Genomic DNA, 16294 nt, shown 5'->3' with positions numbered 1-16294 from the left:
GTTTTTAATCCAAATATAACATATTTATATGTTTTTGGAATGAGAAAATGATGGAGAATAAGATGAACGTAAATTTGGATCGTTTTATAAAAAAGAATTTTTTTTTTACAATTTTCAGATTTTTAATGACCAAAGTCATTAATTAATTTTTAAGCCCCCAAGCTGAAATGCAATACCGAAGTCCGGGCTTCGTCGAAGATTACTTGACAAAAATTTCAACCAATTTGGTTGAAAAATGAGAGCGTGACAGTGCCGCCTCAACTTTCACGAAAAGCCGGATATGACGTCATCAAAGACATTTATCAAAAGAATGAAAAAAACGTCTGAGGATATCATACCCAGGAACTCTCATGTCAAATTTCATAAAGATCGGTCCAGTAGTTTAGTCTGAATCGCTCTACACACACACACACACAGACAGACACACATACACCACGACCCTCGTCTCGATTCCCCCCTCTATGTTAAAACATTTAGTCAAAACTTGACTAAATGTAAAAACAACAAACTGATAGATATGATACATACATTATTTGTATTTTTGACCAAAATATGACATTGTACACAGATCAAGACAGTCAGTGTTCTTCCAAGACCACACGAGTGGTTGAGGTGAATAATGACTGTCGAGATCTGTGTGTGAAATGTTATATTTTGGTCAAAAATACAAAGAACCTCTATTGTACCGATCAATTTCAGTTAGAATTCCTTTTATGTCTTAAGATTGAACGCACACAAACATGCACTGTTTTGTTGTCTCGGCTGTCCGCCTGATTATGAGTTTTTGTCAGACTCTGATGTCACATTGTTCAAAGAAGTAAAATCGAATGTTCAATCAATGCATTTTTATTTGTGTGTGCAGGGCTGAGCAAATCTCGGGCATCATCTTTATCAGACTCGGGAGACATGGAGGTTGGGGACAGAGTCATTGTGGCGGGCCAGCGCAAGGGTACCGTTCGCTTCATTGGAGAAACGCAATTTGCTCCAGGTATGTCTTTGGGGTCTTTCTTTCCCCCCGCATCAGTATGTGTAAACATGAGCATAAAAATCTGCTGAACTTTGTGTGAATAGCTGGCATATGTGTTGGAAAGGTGCTGGAAAAAGCTGAAGTGCTTTTGGCACATGTGCAGACATGTATCCACAGTGCATACACACTCACACATGCATGCACACACAAACACACGCATGCATTCATACATACATACATACATACATACATACATACATACACACACACACACACACACACACACACACACACACACACACACACACACACACAAACCCACACACACTCTCTCTCTCTCTCTCTCTCTCTCTCTCTCTCTCTCTCTCTCTCTCCTTTCTTTCTCCCTCTGTCTCTGTCTCTTCCAGAAATAACTCGGATTACTCTGTCAAAGTTTTTATCGGAAGTGCAAGAGTTGCGCAAACACAGAACTGATCAATGGAGGCAAGTGATCATGGCGTTACATGTGCATGTTATGTAGTGTCCACTCGATATATATGATACCCTCTTCTTTTGAAAAAGATAATGCCCGTTGGTGTCCAAAATATTCACTACAACCTTTTTTTCTTCTCATTACCAACAGCAGTAACAGGTGTTTCGTTGTTTACAGGTACCTGGTTTGGAGTGGAGCTGGACAGACCAGCAGGTAAAAACAATGGTTCTGTCGGAGGTGTCCAGTATTTCAACTGTCGTCCCAAACATGGCGTCTTCGCCCCACTCTCTCGCATCCAAAAGTAAGCTTGGCTGAAGTTTTCTGTGTGATGTTTTGGTCATTCTTTCTTTTGAACTGTGTGTTTGTTTTCTGGTTTAATTGTATGCTGGAATGTGTGCATGTGATATAGAAAGCTTGGCTAAACACTTACCTTTTCAGTTTTTGTTATTGGTTAGTTGTGTGTGTGTGTGTGTGTGTGTGTGTGTGTGTGTGTGTGTGTGTGTGTGTGTGTGTGTGTGTGTGTGTGTGTGTGTGTGTGTGTGTGTCACTGTGTGTGTGTGTGTGTGTGTGTTTGTGTGATCTGACTGAAGAAAAAGTGAAAAAATGCAAACTTTGATAGTGAAAATATGAAAAATAAGCTTATATTATTTTATTTGCTCCCTGCTAAAATGATTGTGTGCCCCTGTTTGCATTTGATTTGCTTCTTTTTTGGAGAAACGTGTAAGTTATTTTATTAATAGTTATAATAAGGTTTCATTTATGCATTCTTTGGTACTTAATTTCTTAAAGGCACAGTAATCCTCCCGTAAACAATCACAGATACTGTCAGGCTTTTACACACAGTACAAACACCCTTCCATTTGAACGCTCACCGAACGGGAACATCCTAGGTGCCCTACGTAAAGAGCGAGCAATTTTCAAAGAATTAATTTTGCGGATTGTCTCCTCACACAATCGGACCGTGGTGCGTTTTGGCGCTAGACCTAACTTTTAAAATCTAAATAATAAATTGACAGCTTGTTGGACAAACATTCTTAAATCATAAAATAATTCTTTTATCATCAAGACAAGATCAGTACAATTCGAAGTTTTGAAAGTTTGAAAAAAGAAAAGCCTGGAAGCAGGGTCACGCAAGGTCGTGGTTCTCGTAGCAGACTATGGTTTGTTAGCATCGCCAGTTCCTCTGAACAGTCAAAAGCCATCGCTAGAGTTCTTGTGAACCTCATCCGTTTGTTTCGTGCATAGTCAGAGGTACATAATAACGTGCTATTGCAGATAAGCTCACAGCGAGCCGCATTCAAATTACAAACTGACGACTGTATTGTGAAAAAGGTAAACTGGATCACACGGGTTCACGATGGCTCAGGGGTAAGATAAACCACGCAAAAATAAATTCTTTGAAAATTGTTCGCTCTTTACGGAGGGCACCTAGGATGTTCTCAAGCAGTGAGTGTTTAAATGAAAGGGTGTTTGTATACTGTGTGTAAAAGCCTGACCGTATCTGTGATGGTTTACGGGAGGCTTACTGTGCCTTTAATTTTGCATTCAACATTTGTGTGGTGTGGTCCTTGTGTTTCTTTTGTTAAGTGAAAACTTGGTGCATTTGAATTCTTCTGTTATGGTATGCTAACAGTTATTGATTTTAGACAGTCTGATATAAATGTAGTAGTATGTGATAGAGTAGTTATTCCTCACAATTAGACTTACAAAGGTTCATGCAATAACAAGAATAAGTGGTGAAATTGGGAACCGAAGAAAATAGAGAAATGTAAGTACAACTTCAAGTAATGCAGGTAGACAAACTAAGATACAGTTAGGGGGCCGGGTAGCTCAGTTTGTAGAGCACTGCACTTGTGATCCTAGGGTCACGGGTTCCAATCCAGGCTAGGGCAGACATGGGTCAACTTTAGGTACAGACCGAGATGGTATCCATGTCCCACCCCTGTGGCACGTAAATGATTTCAGTCATTCTTCCATAAGTGCAGGTGGTCCTTGTAAAATAAAATACACAAATAAAAATGCATGCATGAACACACACACACACAGACAGACACACCAAATGCATGCATCCGATGGATGCACACACACACACACACACACACACACACACACACACACACACACACACACGCACACACACACACACACATTTGTTTTAGTCAAATATCTAATCATAAGGTACTTTATTGTATGTCCTGTTTGGGGTATTTCACGAAGAAACCCAGATCGGTGTAGCAGTCACGATCACAGTGTAATACTGGACGTTTTTTCAGCATACGTCATTTCAAACGACAAATGCTTTACCATGCCAGACTGCGAAGGAGGCAAGTTCTGGTGTAAAGGGCTAACCGTCATTATTATGTTTATTATGTTACCACTGGAAGATACTTACCACGCCACTAGAATCCTATCATACTCAGAAAAATCACCCCCCACCCCTCTAATAAATGTGGGTGCTTTCTGTTTACGTGCTGTGTTTTTGTGTTAACGAAATGCTTTAGCTTATGTTTATGTTTGAATTAATTCTACCAGCCTTATATTAGAACAGGCTTGGGACAGATCGGCTCACAAACCAACTTTGCATGCTATTTTATGCTATGTTATGCAACAGATGAACACAAATTAGAACTGGTGTGTTTAATGTGGGACTGGGAGCAGTATTTATACTTGGATCTTGCTGGGAAATGCACATTGTATCATTCAACACCAATCATTGAAAGGGGTGGACAGACACGTGTATCCAGTGGCTTTTTGGATCCTGCAGAGTAGTTTTACAATGTATCTTTGGGCTGGTTTTGTATGTGTTGATGAAGTATAAGGCATACCATGTACTTATAACGCTTGCTTAATTAAAGGGCATTAAGTGTTTTCTAATGGCTGCATGCTTGTTCCATTGTTTGTGGATTTAAACCATTGTACATGTATTCATTTAACTCATTGTCTCCCAGGTACGGATATATCCGTACCCACTCATATTACTCTATCTGACCAGATACAGATATATCTGCTCGGACTGTTAGCTTCAGTCGCTTCCTGTAATGTCCATCTAACGCCTGTATTCCAGCGTGTTGATACACAGTTACTACAATTCTGAGTGACCTGCTGCAGCACAGCTGGTCTCGGCTAAAGAAAACCTTGGTCAACATAGGTGGGGTAGAAGGTGTTAAGCAATTACTGCTTTGGTCCCTGGGTCAATTGGAAGAGATTTTCTTTTTAAGTTATATCTGAAAAGAATGCTTCCTGGTAATTAATTTAGTGAGGAAAAGGGGCAAAGACTATTAGAGGCATCAGGTATGGCTTTTGAGTGCTGGTGTTCAAGGTATTTGCAGCAATCTCTGGTTTTATCATCCTTTGCTCAGCCGTGTTTATTTGCTCCTCATGTGTTCATTTCATTTTTAAGGCTAAAAGTCTGTCTGGTTTTCTGGTAAGGTAGCACATCTTTGGTTACCTCTTTGTTTCATTCTTATAAAGGTTAACCTTTGGTGATGAGATAGAAATTAGCTGGTCTGACCCCACCCTTTTTATCCCAAGGTATTTTTTTTGCCATTTGTTATAATTTGTTGTTATTGTTTCTAGAGGACAAACATATTTGCTAGAATGTTGTAATTGTCTGAGCGAACGACGAAGAAGAAGAAGAAGAATGTTGTAATTTACACAATATGTTGTCAGTATAGAATGTTACATTTAACATACACAGAAGCAGTTCTTGGAATGATTGTTGTAAAAAATTGTTCATTGATATTCTTTCTGAAATGAATGTATCTGTATGTTCATATTTGTTTTCAAACAACTTTTACAAGTTACTTCTCTTTGATTATAAGAGCTGGAAGATTGTGCTTAATTTTAGATTCACATTAAAGCATTACAAGTAAATCTGATATCAAAATAAGAATTGCTACGATTGTTTGTTGCTTCTTTTCACCATGAACAGAGCTGTTGACGTACAGACTGCTGATTTTGTTCTATTCCCTCTCAGATGCCATAATGAAAGTTTCCGAATACGCTGGATAAAAATACTTCTCGCTTTTAGATTAGCCCAATCTTTTGCTTGATTAAGATTTGCTGAACGATCATGTTTATTTTGTTCCAGGCTGGGCGATCGTCGGTTCAGCTCTAATGAATCGCTGGACACTATCAGTTGGGGAGCTGTGTCCGAGAGACAGGACAGAAAAGGTCAGGACTTGTTAGAATTTTTTTTTTTTTACTTTTTTTTTTAGTTTGTCTGTCTATTCCCAAATACTGCTTACCGGTAATTTTTGACTCACATGCGAAGCAAAAGTGAGTCTATGTACTCACCCGAGTCGTCCGTCCGTCCGGCCGGCCGTCCGGAAAACTTTAACGTTGGATATTTCTTGGACACTATTCAGTCTATCAGTACCAAATTTGGCAAGATGGTGTATGATGACAAGGCCCCAAAAAACATACATAGCATCTTGACCTTGCTTCAAGGTCAAGGTCGCAGGGGCCATAAATGTTGCCTAAAAAAGAGCTATTTTTCACATTTTTTCTGAAGTTTTTGAGATTCAATACCTCACCTATATATGATATATAGGGCAAAGTAAGCCCCATCTTTTGATACCAGTTTGGTTTACCTTGCTTCAAGGTCAAGGTCACAGGAGCTCTTCAAAGTTGGATTGTATACATATTTTGAAGTGACCTTGACCCTGAACTATGGAAGATAACTGTTTCAAACTTAAAAATTATGTGGGGCACATGTTATGCTTTCATCATGAGACAATTTGGTCACATATGATCAAGGTCAAGGTCACTTTGACCCTTATGAAATGTGACCAAAATAAGGTAGTGAACCACTAAAAGTGACCATATCTCATGGTAGAAAGAGCCAATAAGCACCATTGTACTTCCTATGTCTTGAATTAACAGCTTTGTGTTGCATGACCTTGGATGACCTTGACCTTGGGTCAAGGTCACATGTATTTTGGTAGGAAAAATGTGTAAAGCAGTTCTTAGTGTATGATGTCATTGCTAGGTTTAGTCAAGGTCAAGCATGTGAGTCGTATGGGCTTTGCCCTTCTTGTTCTTATTTTCTTCAAATTCTCGTGCTTGAAAAGGTCAATGACTGTGGTGCACAGATATATGGAGAGCTAGAGACAAGTTGGCAACCAACAGACAAAAACAGGGCCTGCCTTGTTGAAAATGTCAATGGCCAGCTGGAGATCAGTAATAGCTACATGACGAAAACATTATTTTGCTTTGCTCAAAAAATAATTTTTTGCCAGAACTACACAGATACAAATCTCACGAAGTTCAAAAACAGTAATTCAGGATTCGATATAGTTAGCAGTGAATTGAAAATTGCACATTACTAATGTACATCTGCTTTGATAGATTCAGAAGATAAATTGCTGGTCAACAGATGTTTGAAGCCATGAAGGTGTTTGCCTTTATTAACATTAACTTTTCTTCTGTCCCCAGGACGCAGCAAGACACCAACAAAATCGTAAGTACATGTCTGTAACAATAAAGATTTATTAATCATATACATTAATCAAATGTAAGGATCTGCGTGCTTTTTCTAACACAAAATTCAACCAGTAGAGTACACATTGTTAGATAATGCATATGGTTGATAAAAAATTAAGATGGAAGAAGAATCAGTTAATTGTCACACAAAAAACTTGCAATTGAATTGTCAGAAAAATAAGGTTAAATTTATTACTTACTACATAATTCAATACTACATAATTCAAGATATTCTTGATATTGAATATGAACATCTGCATTTAAAAAAAGAATAGAAGCCTCATTTATCAGACCTTTACTGGCTGGGAATGCAGAAGAAGAGGAAGAAGACCTTTAATGTTTTGTTTTATTTGTTTTCTCCTCATCTGCATTTGCGATCAGAAAGTGTAAAATAATTGTTTTTGTAGGCCAAAGACAGTGGGTTCCGGAATAACTCGCACACCTGGAGCAAGACAGACCTTTACACTGGAAATTGGCATGAGTGTTCTCTGCAACAACGAGCTTGGTGAGCATTACCGTTTGTTTCTTCTTTTGTCATTTTTGATTCATTTACACATCATTAAAATGTGTTTCCAGTTCAGGCATTTTGCTGACACAGCTTACAAGACTTCATGTCAAAGACTCAAATTCTGAAGAATCAGAGATTTCACATTTGACAACACCCTTCACTTTATTTTGACTATTTTATCTGCATTTTAAACCGGTTTCTATTGTCACATGCAGTAGTACGTCTATTTAAAGACCTGCACATCTGAACCATTTAGCTTTTTAAAGAGATAGATTTAAAACAGAGGTAAAGTTATTAAGGCCAACCAAAAAAAAATAGTCTGTTTACGGTATCCCGACCGACCCTATTTTTTCGCGCGACCCTAAACTTTTTTTTGGCATTTAAGAAAGAAAAAAAAGGTCTTTGTTTTTTGGCAAAATAACTTAAAAATATGAGAAAAAAATAAATAAAAATCCCGACCTACCAACCCTATTTTTTTTGCCTATGTTACCGTAAACAGACTCTTTTTTTTTGTTTTTTGCCTAACACTCTGAAGGGATAGTCTGGGTAAATCACATATGAACATAGAGGGAGACTTAAAATATAGGGTCTTAGAACAGAGGTGATTCTGTATTACTTATTTATTTATTTTTTTTTTTTTACCTACAGTGGTACTCCCGACGAACGACCCCCCCATCAGAGACCCTCTCCCTTCTCAGACCTCATTCTTGCTGACGGATTAGTTTTGCTATATAAATCACCCCCCATGGCCGACTCCCCCCAGAACCCGATTTGCGACCGACTAGTTGTTACAATTTGCGACCTTGTAACGCCATTTTCAAATCAAAACCTAACAAAAAATCGTAACGTTTTGCTTGAATCTCTGAAAAAAGATCGCAAAAATCACTCGGCCGGAAATATAACAGACGACGCGTTTAGGTCTCGATTGCGCATGTCCGGCGTTCACAATTTTACGATCCCAACATGCCCTTTTCTTTGTCCACTTCCTTTCGAAAAATCAACAAACACACGCGCGAGCATCAACGATCTTCTTCTTCGACCATGGCTTCGAACTCTCCTTCAACTTCAAACGCTCAATCGCGCGGAAAGAAGAGGAACATTTTGACTCTGGAACAGAGGATGGAAGTGGTGAAACGGAGCCGTAAGGGCGAAACGGCAATTTCGATCGCGCGGTCGTTTGAGGTAGGAAAAACTCAGATTCAATCGATTGTCAGCGACCAAGAAAACGTGGTCAATCGATGGGAGACCGGCGAAAATTGTGACCGCAAATACTCCAAGGCAAGGAAATGTATTTATGGTGACCTCAACGAACGCGTTTGGAGTTGGTTTTGTGATGCACGTCGACACAACATACCCATCACAGGAAGACTCATCCAAGAAAAAGCCGTGATGGAGTCAGTGATTCCAAGGTTTGGATATGAGACCTCACCCCCCATGTAAGACCCCCCCCTTTTAAGACCTAAATTTGTCAGATTTTGGGAGGTCTTACATGGGGAGTACCACTGTATTGACTTATTCATTGATTTATTTTTCTGTCACAGGTACCATCCGCTATATCGGGACCACAGACTTTGGCGAGGGCACATGGCTGGGTGTGGAGCTTCGAACACCAAAAGGCAAGAACGATGGAAGTGTGCAGGGACGTCGCTACTTCACCTCTAAACCCGACCATGGCCTTCTCGTGCGACCCAGCAAGGTCACGGTACGGGGAATTAACGGAGCCAAGCTGCTAGGGGAGCCTACTCCTACACCAAGCGACCAGGGTCGTCACAGTCGAGGGTCAGCTGAAAGGGAACTGGTGACAGCCAACGGAGAGTTGAAAACCTGATGGAGAGACATTTTACTTTTACTCTTTTTTGTGGAGTAAGCTTTGCCATGGCATTAACAATTCATGTGTGAGTGTGTGATTGAGAGTTGAAAATATGGTGGAGATGAATTCAAAGTGAAATTGTGCTATTTTTCTGAAATCATGTTTGCTATAACTGAAATGGTGTATGTGTTTGGATGGTGTGGTTGTGTGTGCATGTGTGTGTGTGCTTGCGCGTGTTTGTTTTAGAAAACGTGACAGAGTAAAGTAGAATTTTCTTATCCTCTAGAATCGTGTTCGCCGTGACAGAAGTAGAAGCCACTTGTGTCAGAGAGTTGAACTTTTTTTATGGAGAGATCTTCCAACGCCTAAAGCGACAATTTTTTTGGTATATTGTTTGCCATGTTGGTTTATTTAAGAGTGCATGCTAAGCTCAAGTTGTTGCTTGCCATGTAACGATGCGACAGTGACTCGATGCACAAAGGAATGTTACAAATCCAAGGTTTCTCAGTGAGGGTGGTGCAAAGACTTGCGCATGTCACAGAAAGCTAAAAATGAAAAGCATTCTGTATAGACTTTATTTTTGTTTTTGTTGTTTATTGTTAATTGTTTGGAGGGAAGGGGAGGGGTTGTTTTGCTTTGGTCAGTTTATAGACTTTCTCCAATATAGTGCAAATGTATGTTGAATACGGATTTATAATACTTGGAAGATCATTCTAAGAAAACAACATGTTTACCATTCTACTGCTGATGGCGATTTATTGTGTACCATTCTGAAGAACATGTGTACAGATCTTTTGTGGGCCTATTTCGGATGTGTTCATAATGTTTACAGCTGCTTAAAATTCAGAGGACTGTATTTCTGATGATACTGCCATCTGTCCAGCCTTACCTTTACATATCACATAACTGTAGATAAATAATGCTTAACTACAACACAGGCGGCACTGTCTATGCACTTCATATGCCAGCAGGGGTGATGATCTCTACATCGAAACGGATTAATAAAAGAATCCTGTGTAAATGCCAGAGGATGTAGCTAATTCTACATCACTCTATATATCATATTATTCCCACTTGCAGTTTCTTTCAATTCAACTATCTTGTACTGTAGCTGTTGGAAGTTGACAATTAAATGTTGACAGAGTCAAAATATTGCCTTTCTTGGCGTTGCGCATAATTGTAATTACATGTATAAACTTGTTTAACAATGACTGCTTCTGAATGTAAACCGTTTTAAAGTTCTAGGACGGTCTTAATGGTTTTCTTTATGGGAAATTATGGGTACATGGTGCATGTAAGTGCCATTGACAGTTATGTCAGTATATAAGACTTCAGTGACTTCCCCTGAGCTTCAAGGTCTTTGGTAAACCTGCAGGATTAGTCTTCTTTTTATTGTATGACTTGAACAAATTATGATGGCAGTCAAAGTTCCCAGTGAAATTATGTGTTGTGTGTCATATTGCAAAACATTTACACAGTTGTTGGTTCCATCAAATTAGCTTTCATTTTCATTTTCACCTTGTTTTTATGTTTACATGTACAGGTAGTTGTTTTTGCAGCTCTTTTTGTTGTTTTGTTGTTGTCTAGTCATTAATCTGTGCCTGCCATGACTGGAAATGTGCATCTTTGTTGTTCTTTACGGTCTCCTAGCTATTCATGTGGAGTTAGCTTTCTTATGTTTTTAATTGTGTTTTCATATGTGTTTGTGTGTGTGTGTGTGTGTCTGTGGCTGTGTGTGTGTGGCTGTGTGTGTGTGTGTGGCTGTGTGTGTGTGTGTGGCTGTGTGTCTGTGTCTGTGTGTTCTAGTGTGTGCCTATTATTTCATGTGCCTTGCTGTTTTCATGAAAAAGTGTCTTCCACAAGTTACTGAATGTTTCATTCACGTCACAATTCTTCAGATTTGCTGTCAAGATGAGAAAAGCCAGAAGCATTATTTTTGTATCATTCATGTCAGGCTTGTTATAACAAACAAAACTGGTTTTGTTTGAGATGTATACATGCTTGTTAATCTGGTCTTCTATATTTCATGATCATAGTTTTTGTAAACAAATATTTTCTCTTCGGGTTTAGGACTAGCTATGGAAGTACGATGTATTAAAGACTGAGTCTCAGACATAATCAGTATGCCAATGGGGGAGAGCTTGTGAACAGTTAAATATATAAATTTATCGGAATTTACTTTTAATTGCAAGCTTACACTGCAAACACTGTATGCTGCCTATGTAGCATAATAATGGCTATAATCACAGATCTCGCATCGGTCCTATCTAGGCCAAGGTTTTGTTTCGTGATCCAATATATCATGGTTCTTTTGGTTTTGCTTATTGTTGAAGATTGATTGTCTTGCTCATTTTATTATTGTTTACAGGCATTAATCCTTTTTCACACTGTGTGCACACAAAAACCTTTGGCCACAGATCTTGTGGGGTTACTCTTCATTCACCACAGTACAATTTAAACAAAAGAACTGTTTCGGTCATACTGATCCAATTTTTACATCTTTAATAGGGCTCTTGACAACAACATCCAAGTATAACAATAATTCCTATATTAGCCATGCTGTCATCAAAAGAAGGTTGAGCAAGTCACAAAGACATGAAAATGTATGCATCTGACACAGATTGACTTCATAGTCATAAGCACAACACTGTACACTCACAACAGACAGCTGATCAAATGACAAAATGCTTTACTCTTATTTACTGGTGACAGTTCATCCTGTTATATACATGTGATGTGAACTGCTGAAAATACATGTAGTGTGTACAAATATACATGTGTGAAGCGTTGACAGATCTTTGAAGGAAATCCGTAAATCAATAAAGATTTAGCTGATAGGTGTCAGTAAAACATATCCCCCAATCCCCCCTTTTTTCCCCATCACCCCATTACCCACTCTTCTTTTTTCTCATCATTTGTTCATCAACATTTGACATGTTTGCATCTGACACACTTGAACGTACATCTTGCATACTTTGTACAATTGAACACATGATGTAAGTAAGTAAATGGTAAACTTCTCTAACGTATCAAAGTACTCGCATTCCTTCGATGTTTCTTTTCTTGCCTTCTTGCTCTGTGAAACATTCTTCGTTTGCATTAAAAGGGACATTATAATGTTAAAAACAACCTTTGTTTTCATTTACATTTTGGAAATCAAAATGTCTGTATAATCAAAGTGGTGATCTGACGCTTCTTGTTTGCTTGCGTGTGTGTGTGTGTGTGTGTGCGTGTGTATATAAATGTGTAGCTTGTTCTACAAAAAAAAGGTTCGCTGAATCTTGCCCTTGATGGCCATGAGAAGATCTAGCTGTTAAAATGTTAAGACTATATTCCTCTCTCTCTCTCTCTCTCTCTCTCTCTCTCTCTCTCTCTCTCTCTCTCTCTCTCTCTCTCTCTCTCTCTCTCTCTCTCTCTCTCTCTCTCTCTCTCTCTCTCTCTCTCTCTCTCTCTCTCTCTCTCTCTCTCTCTCTCTCTCTCTCTCTCTCTCTCTCTCTCTCTCTCTCTCTCTCTTCTCCTTCGTGGGCATGGTTTAATTCTTTTTGTCAGATGATTCAAGCATATTCAGTTGATGTTGGTTTATGCACATCTTTGTCAATTTTTGCATTCAAAATAATTTACTTTAGTTTTTTGTGTTGTGTTTGGAGGTTAAACCCTTCATTTACTTTTCAGAAGTGATGTGCAGATATCTACGTGTGTCTTGCAATACATTTCAGGAGTTTCTGAAAGTAGGGTGATAAGACCATTGCTATGCAAGCAGATTCTATATACTGGTAGTATGTGGCTTTCTGAACGAATAAAACTTCTGTGCCTTAGTGTTTAATATTATGCAAAATCCAGAGGAATAAACTTTTGATGAATAAAAACAAAAGAAAAAAGAAAAGTGTTTATTTGTCGATCTCTGTGAATGTGCATCTGTGTATGTTTGTGTGTACGTACATGCATGTTGCAGTGGTGCTGGTATGTGGGTGCTGTCTTTTTCTCTATATTTTCTGCAACCTATGCATTCTTTTCCTCGTTATGCCCGAGTACAAATATACTCATGCTTTAAATTCCAGGGAAACGTATAGAAGTATGTTTCCTGTGTAAGAGGCAGGGGCAACAATGTGTTCAATTGTAACATGTTGAATGCAGTGTGTTGTCATCTCAAATCACCTGAGCAATCCCGCGGTTCTTGACTCACAAAACTGCACACTAATCACATTCAGAAGTTCTTTTACAATTAAATTCATGAAACAGACACTCCAACCAGGCAACCTTTCAAGTATGCATATGCATCTCAGCTGTTAATGAACTACGAACATAGATGCCATCAACAGGGCTCCCACAACCCCCACTTTCAATTTTTAGAGGGTCCATGGACCCCCACTGCAGAATTTTAGAGGGTCCATGGACCCCCAATACAGAATTTTAGAGGGTCCATGGACCCCCTCTACAGAATTTTAGAGGGTCCTAATTAAAGGTCCATTGCTTTTAACCTTTCCTACGCGCGTGAAATTGACATTGGTGCTTACACGAGACGTATACAGTCTAAAATCGTTACATGCCTCGGGTACACAATAGTGGACGATTGCAGTCTGAAAATGGTATACAGTACGCACGATAAAGAAAAATTCAGTGCGTCCCTGAGGACTCGCTCTGTTAAAGTCTAGTGAGTCCCGGGACCCCCTCCATACATTTTTGGTACGGGTTTTCGGCTTCTTAGTGCGTATAAGACGCAGGGGAGCCCTGGTCAAGCATGGGTGAATCTGTCCACACGTTATTGAAATCTCCAAGGTGGTTACAGGTGAAATCAAATGAAGCAAAACAAGTCCAGAGTGCTTGTCAACACAACCAAAAACCAGCTGTAGACACCCACAATTGTTCTGAAGAAAATGTAACTTTCCATTACTTCTTCTTTTTTACATTTAGTCAAGTTTTGACTAAATGTTTTAACGTAGATGGGGGAATCGAGACGAGGGTGTGGTGTATGTGTGTATGTGTGTGTGTGTAGAGCGATTTAGAGAAAACTACTAGACTGATCTTCATGAAATTTTACATGGGAGTTCCTGGGTATGATATCCCCAGACGTTTTTTTCAATTTTTTGATAAATGTCTTTGATGACCTCATATCCGGCTTTTCGTGAAAGTTGAGGCGGCACTGTCACGCTCTCATTTTTCAACCAAATTGGTTGAAATTTTGGTCAAGTAATCTTTGACGGCGCCCGGACTTTGGTATTGCATTTCAGCATGGAGGCTTACAAATTAATTAATGAGTTTGCTCATTAAAGTTGTCATTAAAATCGATTTTTCGCAAACAGATTTAAAATTGATTACATTGTATTCTTCATCACATTCTGAATCTAAAAATATAATACATATGTCATGTTTACTCTTAAAATGTGATCACAATTAACGAAAATAAATGAATTAGTCTTACGATTAAAATTCAAAAAATCGATCCAAAAATGATTTCATCTTATTCTTTATCGTTTCCTGATTCCAAAAACATATAGATATGATAGGTTGTATTCAAAACAAGCTCAGAAAGTTAACACGAATACAGAAAAGCGCGCTTTCCTGCTTAGCACAATACGCTACCGCGCTATTCTGGCGTGTGCATAGGTCACTGCGTTTTGCACGTGGGAGGTGAGCGATTTCCTTCTCGCGGGGATTGACGAAGCTGTACTGTCTTGGTGAAAAAAATACAGTGCGTTTAGTTTCATTCCGTGAGTTCGACAGCTTCACTAAATGTAGTAATTTCGCCTTACGCGACTTGTCTTCTTCTTCTTTGTTCATGGGCTTAGACTCCCACGTTCATTCATGTTTTTAGCATGAGTGGATTTTTACGTGTATGACCGTTTTTATCACTCTTTAACCCATCAGGCGGCAGCGACCGGGACTGATTTGAACTCACAACCTCTCAATTAGGAGGCTGACGTCTTACCACCATGCCACTGCGCCCGTCATTTCCATTACATCTTACCTTTAACAAATTGTCCTGTTCCAAAATTGCATAGTTTACCCCTTTTGCAACGAAATGAGATATTGTGATTATAGTTCCAAGCCCTGAAAAGAAAGACAAAGTAGAAGTGAATGAAAATATACAACAGGAAGAATAATCATGATGAACAGATTAAAAAGTCTTACTGGTAGCTTCACGATTTCAATATATATCAGCAAACATAAACAAAGGAGGCATGACCACAGGGAGAATGATGAACAGACACACAAGATGCAATATTCCATTTATATTTATTTGAAAATGTTGACTCGATCATATCTGATCACTATATGACGGGATGGCTCACAGCTTCTAACTAAAAATCCCCATTGCTATTTTGCTTTTCCCAGTTGTGACAACTGACAAGATAATGTCCATAATAATATAATATAATACAATAACACAATATAAAAATAAAATCAATGTGCATGAGCCGTACGTACTACCCATACATGCATCGCATTCTGCTTTCATAGGGCAGATGTATTATAACACACTGCAACATGCACAGGGCAAAAAAAGTAGGGTTGAGAGAAGGGAGGAGAGGTGGTGCGTTTAGATTTCATTTAGCTGTAACCTGTTAAAAAAAAAAAAAATTAGTAAAAAGTAAAAGTTAAAAAAAAAGGGGGGGAGATCTGTATGCGTGAGTGTGGGGAGACACTATAACAAAGAAGGATTCGCCGCCTTGTCTTGAGATGCTTTTTGTGTGCAACATGATGAAACGATCAGAATGTCGCCCCTTTGACCAAAGCCGTCTACCATACATTTGCATTTCATTAGAATGGGAGAAGCTCAACATTGATGACGTAGTACGCAAGCCGGACAAAATGTCTGTCTCCGGGCAGAGAGCATTCGCTCAAAAACTTAGCAAGTAAGTGTTTTTGTATGCTGTTTTGCCCAAACTAATCAGACGGTTGTTTTAAGCAATGTTTATGGAACCTTACCAGCATTTTTGAACGCCTGATACTGCTTGACAGCCAGCGTGAAAGTGTGTAATGGCGATCAAAAATGTATGTGTTTTTGTTCCTGCGTCTGGAAGCGGAAGACAGGATGCTGACTGGTATCGCCGG

General features: G+C 39.0%; 3 protein-coding genes across 12 annotated transcripts in view; all 3 read left to right on the top strand.

Moving 5' to 3' along the window:
- The window catches only part of LOC138966328 (CAP-Gly domain-containing linker protein 4-like), a 60897-nt gene extending 48527 nt beyond the window's left edge, over positions 1 to 12370 (top strand). For 4 of the 5 annotated variants that reach the window (XM_070338522.1, XM_070338523.1, XM_070338520.1 and 1 more), the window contains exons 8-13: positions 863 to 988; positions 1617 to 1740; positions 5530 to 5612; positions 6876 to 6900; positions 7331 to 7428; positions 8973 to 12370. In XM_070338522.1, the coding sequence (XP_070194623.1) occupies positions 863 to 988; positions 1617 to 1740; positions 5530 to 5612; positions 6876 to 6900; positions 7331 to 7428; positions 8973 to 9259 (743 nt within the window). In that variant the 3' untranslated portion in view covers positions 9260 to 12370. Of the gene's footprint in view, positions 1 to 862; positions 989 to 1616; positions 1741 to 3712; positions 5613 to 6875; positions 6901 to 7330; positions 7429 to 8972 lie in introns of those variants that run through there. The other variant, XR_011455670.1, reaches the window with a different exon arrangement.
- LOC138966333 (nucleolar transcription factor 1-B-like) overlaps positions 1 to 16294 on the top strand; it is a 71431-nt gene that overhangs the window by 10719 nt on the left and 44418 nt on the right. The gene's annotated exons all lie outside the window — the stretch shown is intronic.
- Positions 16022 to 16294, top strand: part of LOC138966326 (dedicator of cytokinesis protein 7-like) — a 96820-nt gene continuing 96547 nt past the window's right edge. For all 6 annotated transcript variants that reach the window (XM_070338518.1, XM_070338517.1, XM_070338514.1 and 3 more), the window contains exon 1: positions 16022 to 16095. In XM_070338518.1, the coding sequence (XP_070194619.1) occupies positions 16052 to 16095 (44 nt within the window). In that variant the 5' untranslated portion in view covers positions 16022 to 16051. The remainder of the gene's footprint in view (positions 16096 to 16294) is intronic.

The sequence above is a fragment of the Littorina saxatilis genome, linkage group LG5 (genome assembly GCF_037325665.1).
Source record: "Littorina saxatilis isolate snail1 linkage group LG5, US_GU_Lsax_2.0, whole genome shotgun sequence".
Taxonomy (NCBI): Eukaryota; Metazoa; Mollusca; class Gastropoda; order Littorinimorpha; family Littorinidae; genus Littorina; species Littorina saxatilis.
Note: the sequence above shows the minus strand (reverse complement) of the source record. Positions and strands in the feature narration are given on the sequence as shown.